General features: G+C 36.5%; 3 protein-coding genes across 3 annotated transcripts; all 3 read left to right on the top strand.

Annotated features, from left to right (window-relative positions):
* The first annotated feature begins 2,275 nt into the window (after nt 1-2,275).
* Nucleotides 2,276-3,382, top strand: LOC136819562 (uncharacterized). The gene has a single exon (XM_067075796.1). The coding sequence runs from the start codon at nt 2,276-2,278 to the stop codon at nt 3,380-3,382; it is 1,107 nt and encodes a 368-aa protein (XP_066931897.1).
* Nucleotides 3,383-3,393: 11 nt separating this feature from the next.
* On the top strand, nt 3,394-4,938 carry LOC136819561 (uncharacterized). Its single transcript, XM_067075795.1, has one exon. The coding sequence runs from the start codon at nt 3,394-3,396 to the stop codon at nt 4,936-4,938; it is 1,545 nt and encodes a 514-aa protein (XP_066931896.1).
* Nucleotides 4,939-6,994: 2,056 nt separating this feature from the next.
* Nucleotides 6,995-17,525, top strand: LOC136819560 (uncharacterized). The gene is made up of 4 exons (XM_067075794.1): nt 6,995-8,754; nt 8,929-9,229; nt 10,449-11,139; nt 17,211-17,525. The coding sequence occupies exons 1-4, from the start codon at nt 7,170-7,172 to the stop codon at nt 17,523-17,525; spliced, it is 2,892 nt and encodes a 963-aa protein (XP_066931895.1). The 5' UTR covers nt 6,995-7,169.
* The last annotated feature ends 2,888 nt before the right edge of the window (nt 17,526-20,413 follow it).

Genomic DNA, 20,413 nt, shown 5'->3' with positions numbered 1-20,413 from the left:
ACCAACATCCTTACAACCAGACTTTGTGAAAAACAATCACCTTGGAAAACATGCGTTTGAACTTGTTAAGAACGTAAATGACATCGATGAAATCTGGCTTCGACTCAAGGACGCCTTTGGAGACCGAAAGCTACTACTTTCGCAAAAGCTCGCAACCCTCACATCCATTGATATGAAGGTTAAAGACTCAACCAATCACAGAATCGCTCAGCAAAATCGTCAATACCATGCGAGATTTGATGCTTCTAGCCTCAACGCATCACATCGAGAATGAATTATACTATGGGGACGCACTTACACACCTCTCAAACAAGTTGGGCCAAAGCAGACTGATGAGATGGCTTACATACAGCTGTGACAATCCGAGAGAGGGAAAATATAAATGGAAGCTCATGATCGACTTTTTGGAGAAGGAGATCAAAATCCAACAACAAGTTACCATCCTTCACTCAAATGTTGGCACCACCCCTGGGAAAGACAAGGATAAAGATGGAAGGCAGAAAGGAAGAGGATCATCCTACTTTGGTCAACAACCAAGACAACCAACACCACCTCAACAACCATCATTGTCAACATGCTTCATTTGTGGTGCCAATGATCACGTTCCGACCAATGGCCCGAAGAACACCAAGCTGATCCAATACTTCTCGTGTAAGACGTTCGTAGACATGACAGCCGACCAACGTCTGAAGTTCCTCAAAGACAACAGCCTGTGCCATCAATGCCTCTACCCTGGAGCGAAGATCAGCACAGGCAAACACAATGAAGGGAGATGTCAACACAGATTTATTTGTCAACATCCGTCACACGCTAATGAAAAGATCAAGAAGCATATCCTTGTCTGCGACGAACACAAGCTGGAACAAGTCAACAAGGACATCCTGGAACACTACAAGGACGTTTGCATCCGAAAACATCCACTACCAACCTATTCAAAGGACATCAGGATTTATCATAGTACATTCAAATCAAATCATCATCAACAAGTGGATGACTCAAACAATGCTATCTTTATGCTACAGTCAATCTGCATCAACAAGCGAACGTACACGATCTTCTACGACACTGGCTGCAGTGACTTTGTCAGTCGCTTCGAAGCAGTCAGACACCTGGGACCCAACGCTGTCAAACACTCATCATACGAAGTCGAAATGAATGGTGTTGGTGGCTCAAAGAATGTATCAAGACGTGGTATCTACAAAATATCAATTCCACTCAGCCATGGATCACAAGCCGTGATGATTGGCCCATGTATGGATCGTATCACTGAAACCTTTCCACAATATCCACTACAGGGAAAAGTTTACGATGACATCAAAGATTGCTACATCAAGGAAGGTAACAATATTCAATTCCTTCCTAGCGTTCCTAAATCAATCGGAGGTGATGTAGATTTCATGATTGGGATGAAGTACAATCGCTATTTTCCAGAACCTGTCTTTCAACTACCATCCGGACTTACCATATACAGATCACAGTTCGTCAACACAGATGGTTCATTTGGCATCATTGGGGGACCTCATGAGGTCTTCAACAGGATTGGTGCAGCACACTTATCAACACACTTTGTATCAAACCAACTTCGTCTTTTTCACAATGGGTATGACGTTAATCCAGACATTCGTTTACTCGGTTATCTATCACAAATTGGTGACGTCTTCAACAGTAAGAGTAATCATTTTGATGATGAACAATCAACAATCAACACCTTCAACGAAGCAGAACGTGCTGGAAGTGAACAAACTTTTCGTTGCGTCAGTTGCAGAGGATGTGCCAAATGCAAAAACCTCACCAACGAGATCATGAGCATCAAAGAAGAAACTGAACAACAATTCATAGATGATTCCGTCACAGTGGACATACAAAACCACCAGTCAATTGCTACTCTTCCACTCATGGACAGTCCAAGCAGATTATCTCCAAATCGAGGCATTGCTCTCAAAGTGTATAATCAACAGCTTCACAGACTCGTCAAAAACCCTGATGACAAAGATGACATCATTAACTCCGAACACAAACTCCAAAAACTTGGCTACGTCGACTATGTCAAAAATCTCCCGAAGGAAATGCAACAGTCATTGGCGCAATCAAATCTACAAAATTACATCCCATGGCGCGCTGTTTGGAAAGAATCATCAGTATCAACACCATGTCGGGTGGTATTCGATGCATCCATGACCATCTCGCCAAGGGAAGGAATAACATGAACCGTCTTGTTGACATCTTCGTGCGGTGGAGGTGTCACTCCGTGGTTTTCCACACAGATGTTCAAAAAATGCACAATTCAATCAAACTACATCCAAGCCACTGGGGTCTTCAGCGTTACCTTTGGCAAGATCAGCTCGACTCTACAAAGCCACCAGAAGAAAAAGTGATCAAAACCCTCATATATGGAATCAAATCAAGTGGCAATCAAGCAGAAAGAGGATTGAGGGAAACTGCACGACTGTTCAAAGATGAGTATCCTAAAATCCATCAAATAGTTTCAAATGATGTGTATGTCGACGATTGCCTATCAGGAGCACCAACAGTCAACTTGGCCCACAAACTGGCAGACGATCTTGAAGTTGTCATCAGTCATGGTGATTTCAGTCTAAAAGGGTTCACTTTCTCTGGACAAAGACCACAAGAATCACTATCAAATGATGGAGAAACAGTATCAGTGGCTGGACTTAGATGGTTCCCTCATGAAGACGAAATCTCACTTGATGTACAACAGCTCAACTTTGCCAAGAAGTCACGAGGGCGAAAACCAACACTGCAATCTACAATCCCAAAGGATCTAACTCGACGTCAATGTGTTGCCAAAGTTGCAGAGTTATATGACATCACCGGACTTATCACTCCAATTGTAGCAACCATGAAGTTGGACCTCCACGATCTGGTCAAAAGAAAGATGGATTGGGATGACGTCCTTCCAGATAACCTCAGAAGTCTCTGGATCAATCATTTCGAGATGATGGATGAAATCAAGAAAGTCAGATTCAAACGTGCAATCATCCCAGACGATGCAGCAAACTTGGACATCCAGACACTTGAATTTGGTGATGCCAGCAAATATCTTGTCTGTATCGCTATTTATGTCAGATTCCAAAGGAAAAATGGATTGCATTCGTGTCAACTCATATTTGGTCGTTCAAAACTGATTTCACAAGAGTACACCCAACCAAGGGCTGAATTGTTTGCTTCAATGATCAATGCTCATTCAGGACATACCATCAAACAAGCCCTCAAAGACAAGCACAAGTCTTCCATAAAATTCACAGATTCACAGATCACATTATATTGGATTAGCAATGACAACCTGAATCTCAAGCAATGGACAAGAAATAGAGTTTCAGAAATACACCGATTCACAGATATCAATGAATGGAATACTTAAAGTCCGAAGACATGATCGCAGACTTGGGCACAAGAAGATGTGAATCAATCAAAGAAATAGATCAAAATTCTCACTGGATCCAAGGATATCCATGGATGAATCAAGACGCATCAACATTTCCAGACCAATCAGTTCAGGAAATCTCACTCAATGCTCAGGAGAAACAACTCATGAAAAAGGAATCAAGGGATGATGATCGAAAAGAAGTTATCAATTGCTTCATTTCCTCCACAAAACTAACACTTCCTGAGGCTATATCAGACAGGTACAAGTTATCATGCTACTTGTTGGATCCCAACTTCAAAAGATTTCACACGGTCATCAGAATCATGGGATATGTCATCAAATACATCAATGCTCTTCGAAAGAAATTTACCATAACTTCTAAAATCAATCCTCTAAATCAATTACCATCTTTGACCGATGAGGATATCAGCAACTCCAGACAATACTTCTTCAAGAAGGCAACACAAGAGGTGAAGCACTTCAACGATCGATCAAAGTTCAAGAAGATCTCAGAGGAAAAGGATGGAATTCTTTACTTCACTGGACGTATCCTGCCAACCGATCAAATCTCTACACTTGGAAAGGCAACATCCACGATGAAGGACCTCACTGCTTCAACCTTTTGCGTCCCACTTGTCGACAAGAATTCCCCATTGGCATATTCAATTATTATGGACATTCATTGGAATCACCCCACCGCTATGCACTCAGGAAAGGAAACAACATGGCGTTACGTTCTTCAGCAATGTTATATCTTAGAAGGACGATCACTGGTCAAGATGGTCAGATCATCCTGTCCACGATGTCGCTACCTGCTAAAGCGGAAGTTCAATGTCATCATGGGTCCTCTCTCAGAGGATAATCTCAAAATTGCACCTGCTTTCTACACCACAATGACTGATCTGGCTGGTCCATTCTTATCATACTCCCAGCATCACAAACGAACCACAGTCAAGATTTGGCTGGTAGTATTTTGCTGTGCAACAACGACATCAACAAAAATCAAGGTCATGGATAATTATGACACTCTTGCCTTTCTTCAAGCATTTACAAGATTGGCATGTGAAGTGGGCTATCCAAAAAAGCTACTTGTGGATGAGGGAAGTCAACTAATAAAAGCATGTGAAACCATGGAATTGAACCTCGTCGATATTCAACAACATCTACATTCCAAGCTCAACATTGAATTTGCCACGTGTCCTGTTGGAGGACATAATGTTCATGGTCGGGTTGAGAGAAAGATATCTGAAATCAAGAAGTCAATTGAAAAATCTATCAACAAAGAACGTCTATCCATATTGCATTGGGAAACACTTGCATCAACCATCTCAAACACAATCAACAATTTACCACTAGCTGTTGGAAATCATAAACATTTCGAGATGTCAGATCTACTAACTCCAAATCGTCTACTTCTTGGACGTAACAATGAAAGATCACCGACAGAACCATTATCTGTGTCTAATGACTACGACAAGATCATTAGAACAAACAAAAAGATTTACGACACTTGGTTTGAGTGCTGGCTCACTCACGGCTCATGTACCTAACTTGATGAGTCAACCAAAATGGTTCAACAACGACACAGACATAAAAACTGGAGATATCGTGCTTTTCACAAAGCAAGAGTCAAGTCTTGCATCTACTTATCAATTTGGTCGAATTCAGAACGTCAACAATGGTCGAGATGGAAAGATTCGTGAAGTTGATGTCGAATATGTAAACAATAACGAGAAAACCAAACGTGTAACCCATCGTTCAGTCCGTTCATTGATATTGATCCATGGTATTGATGAAATTGATATCACCTCACAATTGTATGGGTTGAAGAATTGAATCCTTAGCTTATAATTAATTATCAAAAAAAAAAAAAAAAAAAAAAAAAAACATTTTTCATTCTGTTGGGGGAGTGTTAAGGCAGGCAACCTTAAGTTCTCAAAATCTCAGAGTCCCAAACAACACACTCCCACCATTTTTCACAGTGTCATTTTCTGTGTCTTCATTTGTTTTTGTCATGTTTGTTTACATTTTTCAGTTTGGTCTGCAATTTACACACTTTTCTACCACTTTTGGTATTTTTCTTTAGTTTTGTGAAATTTATATGTTTGGTCAGTATTTTATTCATTAATTTATGTCAATTCAATATCTACTTTGCATTTGCACTAATTTATTTCATTTTTTGTCAAATTAATTTTTGGTCTGTAATTTATGCATCTGTTCTGCAGAATGCATAAATAGAGGTCATTTTCAGCCACTTGCCTCACTTCAACAGAGACATTCAAGGAGTCAACATCAATCAAATTAGTCTCTTATCAATGCAAACTTAGTCACTTTTCATACACTTGGTGTTAGTCTAACACACCCTGTGTACATGCTGCCTACACAGCTTTCACATTCAGGCCAGCTGGTGAGTTTTTCTCTTTTTGCTTTCCCTTCCTTTGCCTTTTGCTTTCTTACAGTGGCTATTAGGTTTAAGATACATTTTTCATTACTTATTTTTCTACTAGCATTCAATTATACTTAGCTTACACATAGAACTTTGTCATTCAAACTTCAATTTTACTTTATTTTCATTTATACATTAGACTTAGTTTTTGTTCAATTTTCTATTTCAGTTTGAACATATCCAATGCACTTTACAGTGTTAACCGTTACGAACACGGCTTCCGCCTACCTTCTTGACTCCTGTTTGCTCATCTCTGACCCCACAGGGGGTGGGTTCCCTTTAAACAGCTTTAAACTCAAATTTGTCAGATTGGTATTGGTACTAAATTAGGGGGTGGGTCCCATGATATTTTGTCAAATTCAAAAAGTCATGTTGGTGTCGATACCAAATTAAGGGCGTGAGCCCCCCTTTTTCTGAAAATTATGATTTTCAAGTTGGTATCGATACCAAAATAAGGGGGTGGGTCCCCCCTTTTTCTGAAAATTATGATTTTCAAGTTGGTATTGATACCAATTTTGGGGTGGTGGCATGGCGTTCTAAATTCAAGGCCTAGCAAGCGTGCTTTGACGTCAAAATCCTGTGGACCTAATTAATGATGTCATTGCAGTGTTGACGTCAAAAGAAAGAAAAAAATCTAACGTTCACACCCATTTTTGACGTCGTGCAAGAAAAACAACACCGAAAAAATGGGTAGAAAATGCATTGTGCGTGGCTGCAAATCTAATTATAACAAAAGTAAAGCGTCGCAAAATGATAATATACGAATCAGGAATGAAGAAAAATTAGCCGATTTTCGTAAAATTCCAATGTATGGTTTCCCAAGCAAGAAGAAAAGACTCTATGAAAGGCAGCGCTGGATCAAATCCATTCCGTACCTTACCGAAGAGATCGTCAATAATAACAATACACCAGCGGTTTGCCGTAAACATTGGCCAGAAAACACTACTTTTGAAACAGGTGTGTAACCTTATTGCTTTCGTGGAATATTTGAACAAGCTAAATAAAGTCTTCGGATAAGTTTTTCTCTGTTCATAGCTTATCCATTAACATATTTTCGATATTATAAAAAATCCAAATCTGATGCTTGTTTTTGTTGAAAATTTGTATTTATAATTCACTCATAGGCCCATAAGATACAAATCTACAACACAAAGTTCAATTAACTCTTAAACGCTATGTTTATTTCTTTCTTTAGGTCAGAACATCCTTCCTCGACCAATCGAACCACCATCAATCTTTGATAATATACCGTCCAGTTCCATTCCAACACCTCTTCCACCTCCAAGACCAACAAAACGCACGTCTTTCGAAACTCGCAGCCAGCAGGAGGATGAGATGGAAGAGTTTAGAAATCGCGACAAACTAAAATTTGAGGACATCGCCAACTCCGATCGATTGACATTACTCGGTTTGCCTATTGTCGCATTTCAAGTCAATGGTGAACAGTGGATTCAATCTGGTGAATATATATCAGGAATACCATCATTTTCGCTGAAAATATCGAAAGATTTGAGATTCATTGCGTACAAAATGGGTGTTCAATGTACCATAAAATCCCTTTCGAAAAATCGTATCACTCATCTCGATTCATGGTCGTGTCTTGAGGAAGCACTTTGCTTTTTGAAAAATAGTGAATTCACTCGGCATCAAACCATTTTACAAGAACAAATAGAATCTATGAAACCACCTCAAGTCGGAAAAAAACTCTATTCTCCGCAAGTACTGATGCGAGCATTCGGCTACTTTTCTCAATCTCGTTCACTCTACTCAAGGCTCCGATCCGATTTCAAACTCCCCTCAATCAAGACGCTAACCAACATCTCGTCCAAAGTCAACAACACATCCGACAGGACATTTATCAACGAAATCATCAAAGCTGTAAAACCTGACCAGAGAAAGTGTATAGTCATGGCAGACGAAGTGTATGTAAAACAGTGCCTACTCTATCATGGCGGAACCGTCTTTGGTCAGGCAGAAAACAACCCATCCAGTTTAGCAACTTCCGTACTCGGAATTATGGTGAAATGCTTATTCGGTGGTCCAACGTTTTTATTCAAAATGATTCCTGTGAAAGCTATGACTGCTGCTTTTTTGTTCGATCAAATTCAGCAAACTATTGCTCTGTTGCGTGGCGCTGGTGCCGATATCAAATCAATAATCGTCGATGGAAATCGAACGAACCAGAATTTCTTCAAGCAGTTTGATACGGTCACAGACAAACCCTGGTTGACAACTGATGGTATTTTCCTTCTGTTCGATTTTGTTCACCTGATTAAAAGTATTCGAAATAATTGGTTAACAGAGAAGACTGGCCAACTCACATTCAAAGAAGATGATGATACATTCGTTGCCAAGTGGTCTGACCTTATCCGATTACACGAAGTTGAAAACATGTCAAACTTCTGCGGAGTTCGTGGCTTATCAAAGTTGACCGAAGTCGCCGTACGCCCCAAACCGGTCGAACGGCAACGTGTATCGACATGTCTCCGTGTTTTTTGTGAAGAGACGTTAGCAGCACTTAAAGTTCACCCACAGATGCAAAACATGAATGTCACCGGCACTGTCAAATTCATCGAAAAAGTCAACACTATGTGGAAGATCTTAAATGTTCGAACCGTTGGGAAAGACATCCGACACAACAACCCGTTAGAAGCCGTTATCAACTCTCCTCAAGATTCTCGTTTGCAACAACTTATTGATTATGCTGATTGGTTTCTCTCAATCGGAAAAAAATCGGGAGGAAAGCGCATGAAAACATTGACTAAAGATACATCAAATGCACTCCACCATACTCTAAATGGTCTTGTGGAGCTGACGAAACATCTTCTTATGTCACCTCACCAAAAATATGTTATGATTGGAGAATTTTGCTCAGATCCATTGGAAAAAGAATTTGGAAAGCTGAGACAAGGTTCCGGAGGTGAGAACACTTTTTAATTTCTTCTAATTGAAATGAGGTCTTCATTTTAAACATTGTTAATCATTTTACGGCTTGAATTGTTTACCCACGTAATTATTAGTTTGCGATGCGTTTTTCGATTACTTACAAGTTTACACCAAAAATTCAAAATTTTCCTTTTATCTTCATCTACAGGAACGTATTTTATCACTGCTCAACAAGTACTCGAAAAACTCGATATCAAGAAAACCAAACTTTTGCTAAAGTTGAATGTCGACCTGTCCGTTTTACGAGCTGAACCGGGTCATTGTTGTGACAAGTGTTTTTTTGCTCTTGATCGTGATGGAATAAGTTTGCTCAACCAGTTAGAAGAGGAAGAGATGTCCATCCCGGTCGAAACAAAAATGTCTCTTATATATATGGCCGGTTATGTAGCTCGTAAAGATGAGATGAGTGAGCAGGAGTTATTCGATGCTACGATGTTTTACGCTCAAAAGTACGGGAAATATCTTCACGAGCTTGACCGTGGTGGTTTGAAAATTCCGACTGATACGATTTGTCAATGGACGATGTTTTCATACATAATGTTCAATCATATCCGACATCTCGTCTGCCGAACATCACTGTCTGATGTCTTGATGTCTATCGCTCACACATACGTTTTTGACTCTATCACTAAAAATAATGCTATGATATTATCGAACATCTTTCTGAACAATTTCTGCAAATCGCAGACGCCTCGTTCCTGAGCGAGCCAGAAAGTTCTTAAGCTAAAAGAAAAATGAAACATCTTTTTCTATCATCACACTCTGAGTGCATCCAATTCTTTCAATTTTCTATAGTCTATTTTTTTAAATAAAGTGTTCAGATTTCATTGTACTTAGGATATCGTAGTGAAAATAACAGAAATGATAAACTAACTTATTCCTAAATCATATTGTCTAGATAAACATTTTCCGTAGCTATCTCTCTGAAAGATTTGAAGTTTCATCGTAAAACCTTGACTTTTTTTCTTTCTTTTGACGTCAACACTGCAATGACATCATTAATTAGGTCCACAGGATTTTGACGTCAAAGCACGCTTGCTAGGCCTTGAATTTAGAACGCCATGGGTGGTGGTGTTAACTTAGCTCAAAAGGTCAAAAGTCAGGTTTTTGGGCTATGGGTTGGTATTATAAATGTTGACCCCCCCCCCTGTTTGAAAACATAAAACAAAAGAAAATAGAAAAAAAAACAAGCAAGCCTGGGCAGAAATTATAATCTATATTATTTTTCAGGCAAAATTGTAAGCCCTAAAAATTCAATATTTTGGGGGGTCTTCATCAAAATGGCAGATTTTAATTGTTTTACATTCTGATAAATAACGAGATTGCTCACGGGAATTTCTAACCCTCGCAAGCAAACTGGCACCTGTATTCTTTAGCAGTATAATATCAGTCAGTTTTGCATTTCTTTTCACTTGTGGTTTGGAAAAAAAGTGTTTGTAAAATAAAAAGAGGACACGAAAATATTGATTTTTATGCATTTTTTTAGTTGAAAGTTTTGGAATACTGGATTATTAAGAGAAGGGTTAAAATTTTAATGGAAATTTTCAAAAATATCAATAAGAGCTCGTAAAACCAGAAAAAGTTTGGTCAATGTTGACAAAATAACACAAATTTTAACGCACCGTATAGGATTCAAACTCTCGAAAATGACTGTCATCCTATTATCAGTTCACAGCCTTATCCACTCGGCCACACAAAGTTTGACAATGAATTCGAGAAAATTGGTTCTTGTACCCCATCAAGCTGCCTCATCCATGCAAACACAAATAAAAAGGACACTTTACAATGCAAGAAATGCGAACGTCAAGTTCATTTGGCTTGCTCTGAGCTTCCTCCTTATCAAATCCAGCTTTATCTTCAACACAAATCTAGAAGCTATCAATGCATGAGCTGTGTGATCATAACACCAGAATTGAAAAAGAAATTGAACTTCAAGTCTGTTGGAGATTTACAAAAAGATATCGATGCATGTGAGAACATAATAAAAGCACAACGGGAGGATATTTCAAATTTGAAGGCTAAAGTGTCAACTAACAATGTGAATAAAGCAGTCGCAGAAATTGAAAACACCTTCAATAAAAGAATTGACGTGCTGGAAGGCAAAATAAATAAAATCGCAAACAAGAAATCTTCGTCTGTGAATGAAATTGCTTGTGAAAAATCAAGTTATTCAGAAATAACAAAGAAACATCTTGAGTCGCAAAAGAAAACGATAAAGCAGTTCCTTGAAAAAGAAAATAAGGATAAAAAATGGATTGAAGCAACTTCGTGTAATCTCATGATACATCACCTATATGAAACTACGGAAGACACGGAAGAGATAGCGGATAAGAAAGATATTGACTACATAGAAAAACATGTAATTTCTGTAATTTTCTTCGTCTGTGAATGAAATTGCTTGTGAAAAATCAAGTTATTCAGAAATAACAAAGAAACATCTTGAGTCGCAAAAGAAAACGATAAAGCAGTTCCTTGAAAAAGAAAATAAGGATAAAAAATGGATTGAAGCAACTTCGTGTAATCTCATGATACATCACCTATATGAAACTACGGAAGACACGGAAGAGATAGCGGATAAGAAAGATATCGACTACATAGAAAAGCATGTAATTTCAAAACTGAATATAGGAGAAATCAAGGTAAAAAAATCAGAAAGAATCGGTTATGGCTGGCTGCATGTAGCAAAATTCAATACTTTTTTATTTTTATTCAATATCCATACTTATATTCAATTTTCTATATTCATGTTCAATTTTCTATATTTCCATTCAATAATTATTGCCAATAAAAAAAATATTGCCAATAAAAAAAATATTGCCAATAAAAAAGATTATTGCCAATAAAAAAGATATTGCCAATAAAAAAAATATTGTCAATAAAAAAATATTGCCAATAATTTTTTTCTCGTTCAATAAGTTTTTAGCAAACGTTGAATGTATTTTGTCTCTTCAAAAAAATCACGTGACAACATTTCAACATTTTTTACACCGGTCACGTGATATAATTTGTGATTCTTTCGCACGAAAAATAAACATGTGAGTTTCTTGCAAAGCAAAACTTGAGAAAAGGACTGAAGGAAGTTGACTGGTTGGCTGTCGGGCTGTTGGTAAACTTGCTTGATAACCTTCTGTAATGCAATTTAACAGTTTAGATTGGGTACTTTTCTTGACCCTCCAGGGGTAAGTATCTGTCTCCTCCAGTGCAGTAGGTAATGCTGTTCAGACAGCCAGCACCAGTACAGTGATGATAAAATGATGAAGTGCCCCAGGGTTATAAGGTAGTGAAATCAACCTCAATGTGTGCACCAAATGACGACGGATTGAATCTGGTGGTTTCATTCTTTTCCAGTAGCACATATTTCAAATTAATAGTCGATTTTACCTTCAATCCGTCGGTTGTGTGAAAACCATGCGGACCCAGCAATGAAATGAGGTAGAAAATTCACTTTGGCGCATTTTATTACGCTTTATCTAGCGCGCTGTGTGTTTTTCAATCATTGTTGTATGGCTGAGGTTCCAAGTAAACAATCACGAATTCCTTAAGTGATCACGTGATATATCTATTGTGGAGACCTTCATTCAACCTTTACTGAAAACTTATTGAATGAGAAAATTTATTGGCAATAATTTTTTACGGCCAATACTTTTTTATTGGCAATATTTTTTTTATTGGCAAATATTTTTTTTATTGGCAAATACTTTTTTATTGACAATAATTATTGAATGAAAATATGAAATAATTGAATATGAATATTGAAAATTGAATATAAATATAGAAAATTGAACATGAATATCGAAAATTGAATATAAATATGGATATTGAATAAAAATAAAAAAGTATTGAATTTTGCTACATGCGGCCAGCCATAATCGGTACCCTAACACTTGAAAACGAAGAGAAAAAACATTACCGTCCATTGAAACTTACATTTCAAAGTGAGGAAGATAAAGAAAAGGTGCTAAAGGGGATCTGCAATTCAAGACGCCGTTACGAATTTAACGGAATTTAACAGACGATCTGTCAAAAAACGAACGAAACCTCGTTAAGGAATGGTGCCAAAAGGCAAAAGAACGAAATATGAAGAAGAACGATGACAGCTTCCAGTGGAAAGTCCGTGGAAGCCCAAGAACTCGACTTTATATGAAAAAAGTACTTGTACAATGAGAATAATCACGACCAGTTACTGAGGCCCTTGTGCCTAGAACTTTGTTACATTATAACGATAAACTGTAAATTTAAATGAGATTGTTTCATAGAGGTCAATAGACCTGCGAAATACACTTCTATAATAATAATAATTAGCACACCATAGACTAATTTTATTTGCCATGACCATAGCTGTCAACTTCGCCTAACAAAAATGCGGGAGAGCCTGGGAGAGCTCCATGTCGGAAAAATTTTGTCCGATAATCCAATTTTTCCAAACTGGAAGATCGGTAAATCAGAGGAATTTTCCCGCGAAATTCGATTTTATTGGAAACTTCTTTTGGGAAATCAGGGAAATTGGTGAATTTTTTGTCCCAATTTTCCAAAATTAGGAAATTTTGCAATTTTATTTTTTCAAAACCTGAATTTTTTTTCGGGAAATCGGAAAATTTTTGGGAATGCGGGAGAAAATCCTGAAAATGCGGGAGATTTGGCTGAATTTTTTTCCCGCTGGAGAAAACGTTGGTATGCGGGAGTCTCCCGCCCAATGCGGGAGAGTTGACAGCTATGCATGACCTGTATAATTCTACCCTGTCAAGCAAGAAAATTCTTAAAAAATGATTTTAGATTATTCCCAACATGCGAGAGCCAATCACTCTTTAGTTGAAGAGTGACTCTTATTCCAATTCAGTGCAGTACCGTAGGATCGTCTAATATCGACATTAATCTCGACATAGCTGTAGGCTGGTCTTCGAAATAAAAAATCAAACATAAACAAATACATACCAAAATTATCAATCAATCACTAAATTGTACTCTCTCTCTATCACGTCACAGATTGTTAATATAATATGAGAAATGTGAACTGTTATTACTTATATTTGAAAAGAACACTTTAACGATGTAGTAATCACTAAAAAACTAATTAGCATGCTTTCAACGAAGATGCCCAAATCACAACAACATTTGGCATGCGAGGAATTTTTTAGTAGACCTTTTTACCGTGAACCGAAAATAATTAAAAGAACCTGGTTTCCTTAAGACCGGTCTCCACTTGCGCGCGCTTTGATCGCACTTTTTCGAGCAGAGCTTCCATGCTATTGGTCAAAAGATAAATGAAGCAACTCCATTGGCGCGATCTGACGTAACGGTTGAAAAAAGTTGAAATGTGTTCAACTTTTCTTTTGAGTGCGTTTCATTTTGCGACACTATCTTTCATTTCGCGACACTATTTTCCCAAAAAACATTATCTTAATTGAAGCGACACTATCTTTTTTACAGGGTACTATCTTTATTGTGGAAGTCGAGAAGTGCCATCGACAAAAAAATATTTCATTTTAGTAAAAAAAATTAAATTTAGAGACAAATTTGGATATAGAAAAAAAATTAATTTTAGGAAAAACATTTAATTTTAGAAAACATTTTTTTTTTCCATTCCAGAAAAAAAAAGAGAAAAAAGAGAAATTTTTTTTGCCCGATTCCGTGCGTGCATACACAAAGTCCACCGTCCGAAAAAAAATTCTAAAGTAAACTTTCGTTTCCATACTTCCTGGATTTGTGACTTTGTGAAGACCATCAGATGATTTTTTGCACATAGATGTCAATCCACAAACAATGCAAAGTTGACAGAACCAAATTTTGTTGAAGAAAAAAAATTATTTTGGGCAAATGCGGTTTTTCAGGATTTGCTCAATATTGAATAAAGTACAGTAGGTAAAATGTTTTCTGATTTTTTGCATAAAAAAGTAGATTATCATATCATAGGTAACGGTTGAGTTAGATTTCGGTAACAAAAATTAATCTACATAACAAACTCTTTTTATTACCCTTTTTATAAGCATAACTACTCAATGTTCTTAACTAAATGACTAACTCTTCAAGAAATGTATTAATTTTTTTTTCTAAAATTAATTTTTTTTCTCTAAATTGATAACTTTTCTAAATTTAATTTTTTTTACTAAGATTGAATACTTTTTTCTAAAACTAAATATTTTTTTTCAAGATTTAAATTTATTTTTCTAAAATGAATAAATATTTTTTTGTCGATGGCACTTCTCGGCTTCCATAAAAAAAGATAGTATCCCGTAAAAAAGATAGTATCGTTTCAATTAAGATAATGTTTTTTTGGAAAGATAGTATCGTTTAAAAAAAGATAGTGTCGTTTTAAAAAAGATAGTGTCGTTTTAATAAAGATAGTGTCGCGAAATGTGTCGTGAAATAAAAGATAGTGTTGCGAGATGAAAGATAATGTCGCGAAATGAAAGATAGTGTCGCGAGATGAAAGATAGTGTCGCGAGATGAAAGATAGTGTCGCAAGATGAAAGATAGTGTCGCGAAATGAAAGATAGTGTCGCGAAATGAAAGATAGTGTCGCGAAATGAAAGATAGTATTTATTTCCGCTTTGGCGCGCCATAAACTACCGTGAAAAAGGGTAACTTGCATCAGTGGAGGCTAACATGCATATACCCCAATTCACAGACTTGTCTGGTCATGGTTTTCTCACCTTGTAATATGAAAATCAAATTTAAGAAACATGTAATTAATTGAGGAAAGATAATTATAATTACCATGAATTGCATTTTCCAAATGACCTCACTTTTACACGCTTTGTAATCTGACATCTTGTTATTTAGAATTTTCAAAAGAATAAGTCGCGATTACGTCATTAGTCCAAAATATGATTGGCTGATAGATATGAGCCTGGTTTCCCCATCCACTCGGTAAAATATCCACCACCCTTCAGCCACCCTTGAGAGACAGGGGCGGCAAAAAAAAGTAAGTACGCAACCTTATGGACACCACCCCATTTTGACATTTTTTTTAAACAAGTGGCGAAAACGGGGGAGAGTGTGCAGAGGAGAGTAGGCAAAAGACATTTACAATCACGCTCTTCAAAACTTGTGACATGTTGTTGTGGGAAAAGAAAAGTGATTCTGATCAAAGGTACGTTTTTCTATTGTCAAGTAATTTTGTCATAATGTTTCCATGTCAACACTTTGAAGAGAAGTAATACTGCTCTAGTTGGTCTGTGAATTAGGGTATATGCATGTTAGCCTCCACTGATGCAAGTTACCCTTTTTCACGGTATGTTCTCTTTAGATTCACTTTCCAGTACATTTTCTTTTGTTATTTCTAGTCTATCTTTTTCCTAAGCAGCGCAGGACATCACAAATGTTTATTTCACATTCGTTACATACGTTTACAAAGTGTGACAGCGTAGGGGAAAAGTTTTCTGTGGACAAGTTGGTTAACAGATAGTCCTTTGTTGGAGTGCTTTGATATTCCCCAGAGAGATTTGATAGAATTTCTGAACTGAGTGTTTACAATGATTCGAAAGATTTGGTCATCTCTGATAGTTCCAAACCGTATAAAAGCTTTGGTATTAGAATACTTATAATTATATTAGTGAACGATTTAAAGTATAAAACTATTCTGTAGATCTCTTCTCATTAGCTTACCCGATCGTCATTAAATCTGCTTACCTGTGCTCTCTTGAAAGGAACCTTCTCTTCTGCCATTTTTGCAAACGAAATGAAGACCCAGACACCCAAAGGTTCCAAAATTCAAACTAACTGACAACGTCGCCCTTATAAATTTTTGTTTACGTCAAACACGTGCTTTCGTTTTCCTTTTTCCAAAACCTCCGTCTGCCGAAAGTTTTCATCAAAGTTTACAATATACAAGACTTTGGTTGCTTGAACATTTGGAACATTTTTGGATCTATTGCTCAAAATTATGAATTAAATAATAATTTTAATATTTATTTAAAAATTTTTGTTAGCAAATGTATATCTGTTTGTCTTTTATTGAAACAAAATGAATAAACTTTTGTCTTTTGTTACGTCCTGATAATAGACGTTTTTATAGTCTGTGCTCATGCCTTTCCGCAGCGAGAACAATGGTAAAAGCCATCGGTCATTAGCAGACTAGAATTTTGAAAAAAAAGTTGAAAAAGAAAGCAAATCAAATCGAAGAAACGTTTTGCTGGGTGCTTTGGGTTTTTATTTGATAGACCTTTTTTCAAAGAGGCCACCCTGTTGAATAATTATGTAGTCCAGCAGAAAAACAATGATAAAACCATGCATAATTATTACAATATGCATGATACAGTAATTATGCATGGCTGTATCAATGTTTTTATGGCTGGACTAGACAATTATTCAACAGGACGTCCTCTTTGAAAAAAGGTCTATTCCATAACATGGCCAACATGAAAGGTATTATAGTAATTTTAGCTAGTATGATTCATTTGTAACATGTATGCAACTTTGGTTTAACTTTAGATAGGGAAAAAGGCACCCAGACTCGAAAAATTAGAAATTATGAGTAAAAACAAGCAGGATGAAAACAGCAAAAAAAATGAAAGTTGGAATGAACAAAAGAACCGAATGGATGAAATGCTGGCCAAATTGAAGAATGATATTCAAGATGTAAAAGCAATGGACAAAGATTTAACAAGACAGTTTATTAACTTGGGTGGCATGATTAATAAAATTAAAACTGAGCAGGAAGATGATGTTTATTACGAAGACTTGATTGAAGTGGATGAAAATGAAAATGAAGCTCTGTCTTCAGCCGTAGATGATACCAAACTTTGATGTCCATAATTGTGTGTTTATAAGATTTTTATAGATTAACATGTTTTCTAGCAAGCAAGAGGCTTTTTGAGGCCCATTTTCGCAATATAGACGCCTTCAATTAGCGCCCCTTCTAGCACTTTGAACTGATTACCCAATTCTCCTCACATGACATGGGTTGACCCGGGCGAAGGTTCATTCACTTGCCAAGTGAACTGCAGCGAGTAGGAATCGAACCTCAGTCTCGTGCAGCAACCAAGGTCCAATGACCACTATACCACAGAGCCATCCATTTGGATGGATAATAATTTATTATTGTTACATAAGAGCCATAATGTCTGTCTAAAGGAATTAGAATGACGTCAAACGCTCCATCATCGTTTTGCCACTAACTTGTTCTTCTTCTTCGTTGTTCCCCAGACATTCGTGTGTGTTCCACTACGAATTTTTTTTCATATTTTGATTCTCTTAGGTTCCAAATAAAGGGGGGGGGGCTCGAATAAACGAGGGTGGGGTTGGAAAATTTTCGAGATTTTGATAAACGGGGAGACGTAAAAGAGAAATCATGTATTTTTTAATATGCTGTTCATTAACTCAAATCAAAGAAAATGAAAATCGGTGAAATGGGGGCCGAATTGCCGTCCCATGTTTTGTCAGATAGTCCCAAGTTAGAGCAGTACTTTTAAGCAAATAAAAATCAAACCCTGCTATTTAATGTAAATATGGAAAATTGAATATAAATATGGTAGTATTGAATTTTGCTGCATATGACCAGCCATATCTGGGAGTACTTTCAGGACCTGAAGCTGAAGCTCAGTAAAAAAAGTTTTCTTGATATTTTTGAGAATTTTCAGTTCAAAGATTTTTTAAAAACTATGTTGGGGAGGCATTGGAGAAGCTGAAAGTAGTCTAAATCAATGAATTTGTGTGAAATTAGGGTCATAGCAAATGTTTCTTGTTAAAACCATAAGTTAAGGTGAAAAAAGTTGGAGACAACCCAAAGGCTTCTCTTTCAATAGCTATCTACCTGAAGGTAGGGGAAGGCGCCCTGGATTGTTCCATTTACCCTCGATCCTTCTCTTAATTGCTAAACATTGTGTGGAGAGGTATCAAGTACCATTTTGAACAGCTTAGGTGGAACCCAATCTTAACTGCACTGTTAGCCAAATGATCTACCACTACAGTGCTACCACTGTAGAACCAATCAAATGGAAATACTTGTGTTACAGTAATACCAACCTTGTCCCGCACTCTGGTATCAATGTTTAGTGATAAGTTTTCCCTCTTTTGAAGTTTTGGTTTTTTGATATTAATGTATATAAAATATACTTTTCAAATGATAATTGTATAGTTTTCTGCACATTTTTGAATATAAAAGAATTATCCCTACCATATTATTGATAGTATATAACAAATCTTTTATAGAAATATAACATTTAAAAAGTTATGTATGTATACTTGTTCAAAAGCCTTTTTGAGTGATCACATACTTCGCGAGATTAAATTTTGCAAGCAAAAAAAATTGCAAAATTTTCTGGAGTCAAGAGTTTTGAAAATTTTTGCGTGGATTTAAATTTCATGAATAAGCCTGAAAACAGTTGAAAAAGGGCCATTTTGTTGCCACAAATGGAGACTCTAGACTGGTTTGTATGCCAAAAATGTGAATTTAAAAAGGTTTTTATAGTGAATTTAATTTGGCGAGTCAAAAATCTCGCGTGTTTTAATTTTGCAAAAAATGGCAAAAATTTGCGAAATTGCAAAATTTAATCTCTCGAAAGTTAATTCGATTAAAGTAGTTTTGTGTGGGGTTTAAAGATTGTAAAATCAATTAGCTTAAATTAAGTGTGCAATAATCCTTTTGTTGTTTTCCAATTTCTAAAAGTTTTAATTGATTATATACTGTTTGAAAGACATTTCATATACAAAGTTTGAGAAATGAAGATGATGAGAACAATAATATAAAGTTACTTCGTTCAACTTTTCAACTACTAACTAACTAACTACTTATACCTACTACTTACTAAATTTACATAAAAATTCTAGTATTTAATGGTGTTTCTGTCTCCATCCCCTGTCTTATATGTGACTCCTCAAGCAATTTTAAGTAGCCTTTGCGGCCTATGCGTTTGTCGGCAATGAAAGAATAAATACAAACTTTTTGGAAACTTTATTGCAGAACAATCTCTGAAAACTTCTAGTACGACGGGATGACTTGAAGGATCGAATTTTGGCGGCGATCTAACTTCAAAAATTATTTCCCATCCAGGAGTCTGGCCTCTAGCCCTTCAGGCTTGAAACTCAATGGTCCCAATGCAACCTCCTCTGTGTTTATTTACCTCGCATTTGAAGCTAGCAAATAACTGGTTTTCTAGAAGTCCCACTGTAGATATACAAAAAAGATAAAACCCATCACCACGCTTTGAATTCTTTTCTTCTTCCTTTACTTTGTCATTTCTTTTTGTTTCTATTTAAAAAAATGTACAGACAGGCAGAATGCTGGTCACAGACCAGTGAAAGAAAGTGCAGTCTTTTAGCTGATCTGCTTTTCAGGTACTTAAAATTGCTTGGGGAGTCCCATTATACTACTTACTAATATTCTACTTAGCGAAGGAAAAGAATAGACTACACGTTTTTTTTTTTTTTAAGAAACTAGTTTTACCAAGCAGCCTCAATGTTTCTTAAGAAATCGGCCTTTTGAGCCTTAAATGTTTCTTACATGTTTCTAAACTTTTTGACATAATCAGCCTATTTTTCATGCAAAGATTGGAAGGTTCTAAAAATTAACCGTTTTAAAAATGTTATTTTCTCATTCTCAGCCTCAGCATGTTTCTTAGATGTTTTTTAGTTTTTAGGCATTGTGAGCCTCATGTTTCTTAAAAGTGTGTTTCTTAAAAAAAAAAAGAAGTGTA

The sequence above is a fragment of the Clytia hemisphaerica genome, unplaced genomic scaffold (assembly GCF_902728285.1).
Source record: "Clytia hemisphaerica strain Z4C2 unplaced genomic scaffold, Clytia hemisphaerica genome assembly, whole genome shotgun sequence".
In the NCBI taxonomy this organism is placed as follows: domain Eukaryota; kingdom Metazoa; phylum Cnidaria; class Hydrozoa; order Leptothecata; family Clytiidae; genus Clytia; species Clytia hemisphaerica.
Note: the sequence above shows the minus strand (reverse complement) of the source record. Positions and strands in the feature narration are given on the sequence as shown.